At 44.4% G+C, this 12,298-nt stretch overlaps 1 protein-coding gene across 1 annotated transcript in view; it reads left to right on the forward strand.

The window, feature by feature from the left end:
- PITPNC1 (phosphatidylinositol transfer protein cytoplasmic 1) overlaps positions 1-12,298 on the forward strand; it is a 252,041-nt gene that overhangs the window by 224,034 nt on the left and 15,709 nt on the right. The window contains exon 7 of the mRNA XM_059381053.1: positions 7,871-8,026. Within this exon, the coding sequence (XP_059237036.1) occupies positions 7,871-8,026 (156 nt within the window). The remainder of the gene's footprint in view (positions 1-7,870; positions 8,027-12,298) is intronic.

Below are 12,298 nucleotides of genomic sequence, written 5' to 3' on the forward strand. Positions count from 1 at the left end.
TGAGTAAGAAGCCCCTTAACTTCACCTTTGTTCTGTTTTGTCCAAGTGCAAGATGGATGAAGCCTGGATGTGTCACTGGCTCTGAGGAGGGGAAGCCTTCCAAAAAAGATGTGCCTGCGTGGAAGGGGAGGCCGAAGTTGGGGCCAAGGGCAGGCTGTTCCAAATGGGCCACGTTGGCCTTTGATTATTTGAAATAGAAATTACTTAAGAATGGGATAACTGGGGGGTGGACATTACGGAGGACACGTGATGTAACGAGCACTGAGTGTTACATAAGACTGATGAGTCACCAAACTCTACCTTTGAAACTAATAATACCTTACAGGTTAATTAATTGAATTTAAATTAAAATGTATTGAAGTGGGGGAAAAAAGTTACTTAAGAGGTTAGCTGTGCAAGAAGATCGCTCTGGGGCACATGGCTAGCTTAGTTTACTTAGATTACTTAAAAAACAAAATCTTTAAAAAAAAAAAAAAAAGAAAGAAAGAACACTCAGATCCTCTGTCTTCCTGAAAGCAGGAAATAAATCTCCCTTGTGAAAGGTCCCCACCCTGTATCGGGAGATAGAGAAACATCCTTATCACCAGAGATGAGAAATTCAGGGTGCAGACGCCTCTATAAGCAACCCAGGCCCCCCCTTTTTTTTTAAGATTTTATTTATTTATTTGACAGAGACACAGTGAGAGAGAGAGAGCACACACAAGCAGGGAGAGTGGGAGAGGGAGAAGCAGGCTTCCTGCCGAGCAGAGAGCCCCATGTGGGGCTTGATCCCAGGACCCTGGAATGATAACCTTACCCAAAGGCAGATGCTTTGCAGACTGAGCCACCCAGGTGCCCCCTCCAGTTCCATTTTTACCAGTTTACTACTCCAGCCCAAATTCTGTTTAGAATGCCTTCCTCACGGAAGCTCCCAAAGTGAAGTTTTCTTTGTCATGTCAATTCCTTATAGGTTTATTGTCTCTTCGTCTAAAAAGTATGAAAACAACCAACCTTGTCCATTTCCAGGTCTCAATATCATTATTGGCCCTCTGTGCATGGATAATAAAATTTGGGAATTTTTTCTTTTGTTAGGTTAACCCATCCATCTCATCTAAATTTAATTCTTAGTCCAGCTGGAAGACCTTGAAAGGTAGAGGAAGAATTTTTCCTTCCCTTCACTGGTTTGGTCTGCCTGGACTGGGAGACAGCCCTGGCACCCGCTTACTTCCCTCCATGCAGATGGGCTTTAACTAACTACAAGAGTCCAGTTTGCCATCTGCCAAGCCTGGGCGGGGGTGGTTGCGATGGGGATGGGTACCAACAGGGTCTGGAGCCAGAGATGTCACTATAGATGAATCTAGAATCCTCCAGCCAGCTTCTGGGCTCTGGGAGCTATCCATGGGGCAGCCTGGAGGCAAGAGATTTCATCACCCAGTGGGTCCACCGGCAGCCAGGGTGAGGTCCAGGGCTTGGTGACTCACTGTGTGTGCAGGCTATAAAAGAATTGGTTACCGGGGACCCTGTAAGATTTGCCTTGTGAAAATGATGACCCACTGTTACAGGTTGAATTGTATCTCTCCCTCCCCCATCCCCCCCCAAAGATATGTTAAAGTCCCAACCCCCAGTACCTGAGAGTGTAACCTTATTTAGAAATAGTGTCTTTACCAAAGGAATTGAGTTAAAATGAGGTTGAATGGGCCCTAATCTGATGGGATTGGTGTCCTTATTAAAAAAAAAAAAGCAAAATGTGGGCAAGTGTGGAATTCATGATATTGGAGATGAAGATGGAGGTTTACCAGCTTCGTTTGAAAATAGAGAAATGAAAGTTTAAAACCTAAAAACAATCCCGGTCTTTTATAAAGAATGATGTAAATCATGTAACAGAGTTTGAATCAGGACCAAAATAGTACAGAAGCTGTAGAAACACAAACCACAAATGTATTTAAAAATGTAAAAGGTCAGAGGAAAGGTCAGCTCATGTGTGAATGCGGCAATTTAGATATTTAGGTTCACAGACTCAAGCGAGAATGGAAGAAAATGATTTCAAGTGGAATGGATACGGGGAGAGGGGGTTAGGGGTATGAGTGGGGAAGGATAGAAGGGAATGGGGAACAAGATTTGCAGTGACTGGAATATTTCAGTTAAGACCCAGTGGTTTGATTTTTTTTTTTTTTCATCTTCTCATAAAAGCATTCAGCTGGATGTTCATTTCTGATCTTGAGTTTTGATTAAAGGAGTCCTCTGGTAAATCCTCTCCCATACCTCCCTCCCTCTCTTGGCAAGTATATCCCTAATTATAGGCCATGTATAAGATTTACTAGATGAAATCAGCAGCTATAGATAGGACACCAGACTTGCAAAAAATCAACCCACTGTTACCATAAAAAGCCCGATTGTTAATTGCTTCTTTGGCATCTGGCTGTAACAAAAACACCCTTTGCTATTTAAGATTAAAAGTAAATAGAGTAGAAAGAACATTAACCTAGAATTAGGGGAGCCTGGGATTCTAGTCCCCTCCCTGTTACCTTAGGGCTTCTGTGATGTGATCAGGACCCACACATAGATCTCAGCATCTGCATTATTTTTGCTGTGCAGACATGACTTTTCCAGTCTTATTCAGAGCTGATGTTTGCTGTGAGGCCCCATCATTCTTCAACTGGTTTAGAAATGCAGGCCACCAGCGCTCAGTATTGCTGTCTTGTTTTCTTTCTTTCTTTCTTTCTTTCTTTTTTTTTTTTTTCTTTTTTAAAGGTTTTATTCGTGGAATGCCTGGGTGGCTCAGTGGGTTGAACCTCTGCCTTCGGCTCAGGTCATGATCTCAGGGTCCTGGGATTGAGCCCCGCATCGGGCTCTTTGCTCAGCAGGGAGCCTGCTTCCCCCCTCTCTCTGCCTACTTGTGATCTCTGTCTGTCAAATAAATGAATCAAATCTTATTTGACACAGAGAGAGACAGTGAGAGAGGGAACATGAGCAGGGGGAGTGGGAGAGGGAGAAGCAGGCTTCCCGCCAAGCAGGGAGCCCGATGTGGAGCTCGGTCCCAAGACCCTGGGATCATGACCTGAGCCCAAGGCAGACGCTTAATGACTGAGCCACCCAGGTGCCTCTCTTGTTTGATTCTTTGAGAATCCTGAACCTGGAATGGATATGAAGATTCCAGAATAGGTGCCAGACTAAGGCTAGTCCATGAACTGGGGTGGGGTGCAGCTAGATGGCCCAGAGGCCTCCCATCTTCAGGCCTCTCTCACACCCCTGCACAGGCCCCCAGAGGCATGAAGGCAGGCTAGACCGTGGCTTTTACTTCTTTGCTCACTTCCGTGCCTGGCCCCTTGCTGTTTGTCAGCTCCTTTGTCTGCTACACGTCTGGGTTACCAGGAGTTTTGCCCTCCTGCTTTCCTCTACTTGCTGGCTCTAGAACGGTCCTTTGTTTACCTACTCGCTAGCTCAGAAAGACGATCACCTCTCAGGATCTCAAGGGTTTGCCCATCCGTATTCTAGCCGGCCAGAACATGGCGGCCATGTCTTTTGAGGCTCCAGATCATTACTGTTCATGTGCTGGGGATTGGTCTCCTCATCTGCCTTTTGTTGGAAAGTCAGTAAGCAGATGGGGAAAGAAACCAACCTTCCCTGTTCAGCTCCAGGCCCTACATTTTAACTCCCATGAACCACTTGGCAGCTATGAATTTCCTCCTTTGGGGCTTTCAGACGTGTGGTTTATGGTATGAACCTCTGGTGTGTTCTGTGAAAAGACAAAGCAGCATTCATTCTTTTCATCGGTGGTGAACCCAGTGTTTGCACCTGTTCTGTAATCCACATGATGCGTCTAGTTTGTGATCTCTTGCTAAGGAACCATCCACTCCAGAATTGAGCGGCTTAAACAATGACAGGGCATTACTTCTCACAACTCTGCAACTTCAACTAGGCTTAGCTGGGCAGATCTTCTGTTCCTCGTGGCATATGTTTGGACTGAAATATCAGGTTTGACTTGTTCACTTACGTGCCTGGCTTCTCAGCCGGGGTGGGTGAGCACCTCTCCCCAAGGCTAGCGGGGGCTTCCTCCCAACATGGCGGTCTCAGGGTAATCAAACCAGACTTTTTACATTGTGTCCCGCTTCTGGTTTCTAGCTTCCTGTAGAGGCCTGGACTGACACAGTATCTTTTCTGCCATTTGCAACTGGTCAAAGCAAGTTCTAGGTCACGTTAGGTTATAAGTGAGGGAAGACTGCCTCCACCTCTCGGTGAGAGGAACAGCATACTGGTGCAGGAAGGAAGAGAAATGATGGAGACCGTCCTTGGAGATTTTCTACTGTTGTCTCCCTGGTGATACTTCTTGATTTATTGGTCTCCCTGGTGATACTTCTTGATTTATTGGTCTTCTCTTTTTACTCCTGATGGCATATTACAGGTTATAGGAACATGGGGTAGGCAGGAATTAGTCCCATGGCCTTGAACTGTCTAATCTTTTACCAGCCACTCCAGAGTGCTTTGGAAAGGTATTAGTGTCTCTGTCCCGGGCTGCAGGATTGCTTGTGTTAACTCGGATGCTTCTGTGACTGCCTTACAAAGTACAATAGTCAACATCACCCAAGTACTCGCCATGAGCCAGACCCTGTGCTGGTGCCTTTTTCATGTATCATGTTATTACATTAACATAATCTTTCCAAACCTGTACGTGCAATGTCAGTGGCACTTTCTGGGTTGGTCCAGGTGCTAAAAATACAGCATGACAACATTGGTACCAAAGATTCGAAAATGCTACCCATACTCAAATTGCCAGCCCCTCCCTTCACAGAGCATTTATTCCCATGGAATACCTAGGATGCATTCTCTTTTCCTTCTTGTCTTTCAGAATCTCTTCTGTCAGTTTGGTATTCCATTAATTATCTGTTTGTCTCACTCTGGTCTTTTCTACCCCCAGGTCCAATGTCTTCTACTGCAGCCACTGCAAATGAGGGACCCCAGGGGAAGGTCAGGGAATGGAAATCATTGAAGTAGAGCAGAGTTCATTCTGAGTGGAAGGGCTCTATGACCACACATAGACCACACCTTCCAGGCCACGCTTGTGCACACACCCGTGCGTGTGCACACACACACACACACACACACACAGTGGCTGCCCTCCCACACCCCTCAGGGCGAAAAAACCAGGTCAAGGGAGAGCATAATGTAATACCTGGTTCTCTGCTGTGCCCACATTGTGCACTCAGTAAACGTACTTAGGATAATGACTGTTACAATACTGTTTTATGCAGGCATATCAGCCAACTCAAAACCAGTGCGCACCCTGAAAAATCTTACCAAGGTGTCGCATATTGTTGTGGGGTTTTTTTAAGATTTTTTTTTTTTTTAATTTATTTGACAGACAGAGATCACAAGTAGGCAGAGAAGCAGGCAGAGAGAGAAGGGGAAGCAGAGCAGAGCGCGCAATGCGGGGCTCCATCCCAGGACCCTGGGATCATGACCTGAGCCGAAGGCATCGGGTTTAACCCACTGAGCCACCCAGGCGCCCCGCGTAGTGTGTTTTTATATTGCGTTTTTGTATTTCTCACAGCTTTAGTGATATATAATTTACATAACATAGAGTTTACCCATTTAAGGTGTACAAAATTAAATGGTTTTTAGCATATTTACAGACTTGTAAGCCATCACTTTATATCTAATTTTAGAGTATTTTCATCACCCCCACATAGCAGTCATTCCCCTTACCATCCTACTCCCCAGCCTTGGGCCACTACTCTACTTTCTTTCTCTGTAGACAGGTCTACTCTAAATATTTTATATAAATGGAATTCTAGAATGTGGCTTTTGATGACCGGCCTCTTTCATTCAGCATAATGTTTTTTGAAGTTCATCTGTGCTAGATCAAGTCTTAAGAAGTTTTAAAGAGAGAAAAGAAGAGTCAGTCAAAATGGAGGAGTTGGCTGGGGAGAAGGAATTTCAGGAAGAACTAACACTTGCCTAGAAGGTTCTAGAACTTTGGAGCATGGGGATGCAGGAGCTTTGTAAGGCACAAGGGAAAGATTGTGGCTTTCCCAATGGATAGCGGTCCAGAAGAGATCCTAGAAAGGTAGCACAGTAGCTGTCCACATGGCAGTCATTGAAAAAATCTTAAATGGTTAAATGTTCAAAAAAATTTTAACCTTATTTCATTTTTTAAGTATAATATAACACAAATCTTATGTCTAAAACCCAATGAACTGGGTCGCCTGTGTGGCTCCAGTCTGTTGAGCATCTGCCTTAAGATCAGGCACAAGGTCCTGGGATCAAGCCCAGCGTAGGGCTACTTGCTCGGCAAGGAGCCTGCTTCTCCCTCTGCCTGCTCTGCCTGCTGCTTCCTCTGCTTGTGCTCTCTCTCTCTCTCTCTGACAAATAAATAAAATAAAATCTCTAAAATTTTTTTAAAAAATAAAAATAAACTGGGGTGCCTGAGTGGCTCAGTGGGGTAAGCCGCTGCCTTCAGCTCAGGTCGTGATCTCAGGGTCCTGGGATCAAGTCCCGCATCAGGCTCTCTGCTCAGCAGGAAGCCTGCTTCCCTCTATCTCTCTCTCTGCCTGCCTCTCCGTCTACTTGTGATCTCTCTCTGTCAAATAAATAAATAAAATCTTTTTTAAAAAATAAATAAATAATTAAAAATAAAAATAAACAAAACTCCGTGAACTTTTTTTTACTTTCATTTTTATTTTACTTGCAAGTAAACTCTGTACCCAGCATGGGGCTTGAACTCACATCCCCAACACCAAGAGTCACACGCTTTTCCGAATGAGCCAGCCAGGTGCCCCTAGAGCTCAGTGAACTTTTACATATAGTCGTCCAGATCGACAGTCAGCCTAGACATTTCCCTTGTATTTCTTCATATCCACCCTCCCTTCCAAAAGGTTACCTCCGTTATTCCAACTTTAAATACCATAGAGAACCTTGAGCTTCGGTTGGAATCATGCTCTGTACACTGCTGTGTCTGGCTACTTTTGCTCAGCGTACTGTCTGTGAGTGTCATAGGCGGTCTTGTGTGGATCAGGGCTGTGCTCTTTTTCATTGCTGTATCGTACTCCATCGGGGGAATAACCCACTATTTGCCTGTTTTCCTGTTGATGAACATTTGAGCTATTTCCAGTTTTTGCCTGTTATGTTTAAAGCTGTTGTGAATGTTCTAGTACACCCTTTGGTGGCCGGAGGTATCCATTTCACACAGAACGTGAATTGTCAGATCACAGATAGGCAAATGCTGAGCTCTGTAGACAGTCATCGATAGTGCTGAGCAATTGTCCAAAGTTGTTGAAACAATTTACACACCCAGGAATGGGTTGAACTGTGGAAAAAAAAAATGTTTCTGGGGCGCCTGGGTGGCTCAGTGGGTTAAAGCCTCTGCCTTCAGCTCAGGTCATGATCCCGGGGTTCTGGGATCAAGCCCCGCATGGGGCTCTGCCTGCTTCCTTCTCTCTCTCTCCCTGCCTTTCTGCCTACTTGTGACGTCTGTCTGCCAAATAGATGAATGGAATCTTTTAAAAAACAATAATAATAAAAAAGTAAAACAAAATCTTTAAAAAATAAATAAATAGGTCATGTTTTTGACATGTGAGTAGGTGAGCTATCGTTTTGGCCTTTCTTTACATTGCAAGTCCCTTTCTGATTGAGATGTCCATAATTCACCCTTTTAATTAAGTGTATAATTCAGGGATTTTTAGTATATTCACAAAAGCGATACAGCTCCCACCACCATCTAATTCCAGGATATTTTCATCACCCCAACAGGAACCCCTTTTATCCATTAGTAGTCACTCCTCCCCTGGCAGCCACTGATCTTGCTGTCTGTGTGGATTTGCCTATTCGAGACATTTCCTCCAAATGATGGTTAAACTTTTACGTTCCTTTCTTTGATTTCTTTTTCTCCCCCCAGGATCCCAAGCATTTCAAGTCCGAGAAGACAGGACGAGGACAATTAAGGGAAGGCTGGAGAGATAGTCATCAACCCATCATGTGTTCCTACAAGCTGGTGACTGTGAAGTTCGAGGTCTGGGGGCTTCAGACCAGAGTGGAGCAATTTGTACACAAGGTAAGTGAGTAAATGGCAATTCCTGGGCTGTGGACACACTGACTGTCTTTACCGTAAGCTGGAGTGCACGACGCCCAACACATGCCCGGTGCTGAGCCAATACGACATCACTGTATCTGGAAAACGCTGTTTTCGTGAAAATCCACTTTACATACAGGTTGAATTTGATGCTTTGCACTTCATTGCTGATTCTGTGACCTCCATGTCTGTTGGATGAGTAGATCCAGAAGTTGGGTTTTCAGTACTGAATACTTCTTCCCTTTGGCATCAGGCTAATCTAGTTGCAGGCAGAAGTACTTGTACTTCATACTCTGGTACTTGGGTTCCAGGCAGAGGCACAGGGCTGATGTGTGTGTTTGGCCGTCAGATAATTCTCACTCAAAAGATCCTGTAAGGGGTGCCTGGGTGGCTCAGTGGGTTAAAGCCTCTGCCTTCGGCTCAGGTCATGATCCCAGGGTCCTGGGATCGAGCCCCACATCGGGCTCTCTGCTCAGCAGGGAGCCTGCTTCCTCTTCTCTCTGCCTGCCTCTCTGCCTACTTGTGATCTCTGTCTGTCAGATAAATAAATAAAATCTTTTAAAAAATAAAAATAAAAAAGATCCTGTAAATATAGGGGAACGTGAGTGGCTCAGTCAGTTAAGCATCTGATTCTGGATTTTGGCTCAGGTCATGATCTCGGGGCTATGAGATCAAGTCCCACATCAGGCTCCATGCTGGGCATGAGCCTGCGTAAGATTCTCTCTCTTCCTCTGCCTGCCTCTCCTTCCCCAGTCATGTGCTTATGTGCTTCCTCTCTCTCTCTCTCTTAAAAAAAAAAAAAAATCCTGCAAATATAGCCACCTAAAGCAAGACACCCTATGAAATCCCAGTGGCCCTTTAGATCGTGCACCTCAGTATTTCTGGTCATTTAATAATTCTGTTACCTTGGGCGCCTGGGTGGCTCAGTGGGTTAAGCCTCTGCCTTGGGCTCAGGTCATGATCTCAGGATCCTGGGATCGAATTCCGCATGGGGCTCTCTGCTCAGCAGGGATCCTGCTTCCTCCTCTCTCTCTCTGCCTGCCTGTTTGTGATGTCTCTATCAAATAAATAAATAAAATCTTAAAAAAAAAAAACCCAAAACACAGATTTCAAATATATACCCACTTTAGCTAAACATGTCCATTTTGTCGCAGGAACAAGACTTGGTGATGATTTAAGTTTATTAGGAGCTTCGGACATGACTCTTACCCTCATGGAAACAAATGGAAAATGCAATGTTGAGCATTGCCCTTTGTAGTGCCTCCTGTTTTCATAAAAATAAATACTCCCCGAGTTGTCTCTACATTCCAGATAGGCTAGATATCTGTTTATTTTTCCACTTAAAAACTGATAAAAGAATAGCTTTCTGAAATTCTTTTGGGGGCCCTGGAATTTAGCCGTAATGCACTGAGCTTTGTGTACTCAGATGCATTCGTCTACTGAGATTGCTGACCAGTTGGCAATAAAATGTATGACGTTTTGAGGTCCAAGGAATAGATGGAACTTGGGTTCATGATAATAGCAAACTCGAGAACATATTTGAGAGCTTTGGTGTTTTCTTTCTTTCTTCCTTTCTCTCTCTCTCTCTCTTTCTTTCTTTTTTTGATTTTATTTATTTGACAGACAGAGATTACTAGTAGGCAGAGGTGGGGGAGAAGCAGGCTCCCTGCTGAGCAGAGAACCCCATATGGGGCTCAATCCCAGGACCCTGAGATCATGACCTGAGCCAAAGGCAAAGGCTTAACCCACTGAGCCAGCCAGGCACCCGCTTTGGTGTTTTCTTTTCTTTCTTTCTTTCTTTTTTTTTTTTTTTAAGATTTTATTTATTTATTTGACAGAGAGAGAGATCACAAGTAGGCAGAGAGGCAGGCAGAGAGAGAGGAGGGGGAAGCAGGCTCCCTGCTGAGTAGAGAGCCTGATGCAAGGCTGGATCCCAGGACCCTGAGATCATGACCTGAGCCGAAGGCAGAGGCCTAATCCACTGAGCCACCCAGGCGCCCCAACTTTGGTGTTTTCTTAAACAGAGAAGTGTGTCCATCCAGAGAAGTGCTGCACTCCAGAGCCCACTCTGCTCTGGGAAATGGAAATCAAGTTTGGGGAGGCCACCTGTTTCCCTGCTGTGTCCTAAGTTATTAAGCAGAGGATGCTCCCACAGTAAATATCTTCCAGCTTCAGCTCTGGGTCCGCCTTAAGCTGTATCTTCTTCAACTTCCTGTAACATCTCCCCACCCCCTGTATTTTTTTTTTAAGGATTTTATTTATTTATTTGACAGACAGATTACAAGTAGGCAGAGAGGCAGGCAGAGAGAGAGAGAGAGGAGGAAGCAGGCTCCCTGCTGAGCAGAGAGCCCCATGCGGAATTCGATCCCAGGACCCTGGGATCATGACCTGAGCCGAAGGCAGAGGCTTTAACCCACTGAGCCACCAGGCGCACCCCACTGTATTTTTTTTTAAAGATTTTATTTGTTTATTTGAGAGAGAGAGAGAAGAAGGGGAGGCAGAGGGAGAAAGAATCCCAAGCAGATTCCACACTGAGCATAGAGCCTGCCATGGGGCTTGATCCCATGACCCTGAGATCATGGCTTGAGCCAAAACCAAAAGTCAGATGCTTAACCAGCTGAGCCACCCAGATGCCCCACTCCCCCTCCCCTTATTTTTTAACCCAAAATGCTCTCTTACTAGACCCCATATAGTGTACTTAGCGCATGCACCTTTCATAAAGCCTGTTTGGATTGCCGTAGGGCTCACTGTGTTTCTTTTCTCACAGTCGACTTGACTACTTTTGAGATTCTGTTTCTTTAAAATACCTGTAGGAATTCCACTCTAGGAAAAGGCCTTCCTGTTACCCATTTCCAAATATAAGGAAGTGTTACCAACGCTCCAGAACACACCTGCTCTGGCACACGAGTTGCTAATGAGTATTTGAGGCTAGTATTTGCATGGTTTTAAAGCACCAGGGACGCCTTTCTCTGAACACCTTTGTTTTTTAAGAATCTATTCACAGTTAAGAGGGGAAAAAAATGTTCGAAAGCGAACCATTAGCACATTATTGAATTCTCGTTTCCAGCAGACAGCTGTGTTGTGCTTAATGTAATAGGATATATTTTACTGATGCCCCAATGCTGTTCTTTTCATTTCCATGCATTTGACACAGTCAGCACTCAAGTGGGTATGGTTTCATGTTGTTTCTTATTTTCATGACATATTTCCTCCTTCCGCATCCTAAAAGCTTCGCTAGATATCCAGAAGCTCGGAGAAATAAACACATCATTATAAATGCTTCCTTTGCTTCTGCAAATTCACCAGATTAAAATCTTTCACTTATTGAAACGTGCCTGAACCTTTCTTGAGAGGTTTTTGACAATTGCTGGATTTGTTTGGCAGGAAGAAAGGAATGTTGAAGGGAACACGTGAGTATCCAAGAAACATAAAACAGCATATTTATAGAGGACACCAAGAATACCATAAAATTAAGGCACATGAACAGCACTACACACACACGCAGGCAAGCACAAACTATGTATCCTTCTTAGTCTCCTAGGGCTATGATGTGTCACCATAAGAAACAATTTTATTCCTTTTGTCTCTAACCAAGCTTGTCATTCCCGTTACATTCTATTCTAGTCAAGGTCTCTTTATTTTATCTCTGTCAATAACAGTTGATTACACTGCCTTTTCCCCCTCTTCCACTACATGAAAGTCACATCCAAAAAGGTGTTTTCTTATCTCGTATTCCACACTTTCAAATATAAAAATAAAAAACTGGAGCAATTTTTAGGATATTTCATCAGAGAATAAGTACCTTTGCTGCAAAGTCACTTGCTACCCAAAAAAGCATTCTTGATTTCCAACGTTCATGATCTCTTAGTGCCAGTGAGAGACACCTACTGAAATTGAACCTATTTCAGGTATAAATAAATGAAGAGGAAAAAATAAATAAATAAATGAAGAGGGGCGCCTGGGTGGCTCAGTCGGTTAAGTGCCTGCCTTCGGTTCAGGTCACGATCCCGGGATCCTGGGATCGAGTCCTGCTTTGGGCTCCCTGCTCAGTGGGAAGCCTATTTCTCCTTCTCCCTCTCCCTCTGCCCCTCCCCGTGTTCGTGCGCTCTCTCTCTCAAATAAATAAATTTTTTTAAAAGATTTTATTTATTTATTTGACAGACAGATCATAAGTAGGCAGAGAGGCAGGCAGAGAGAGGGAGAATTAGACTCCCTGCTGAGCAGAGAGCCCGATGTGGGACTCGATCCCAGGAC

Source organism: Mustela nigripes, chromosome 16 (assembly GCF_022355385.1).
Source record: "Mustela nigripes isolate SB6536 chromosome 16, MUSNIG.SB6536, whole genome shotgun sequence".
In the NCBI taxonomy this organism is placed as follows: Eukaryota; Metazoa; Chordata; class Mammalia; order Carnivora; family Mustelidae; genus Mustela; species Mustela nigripes.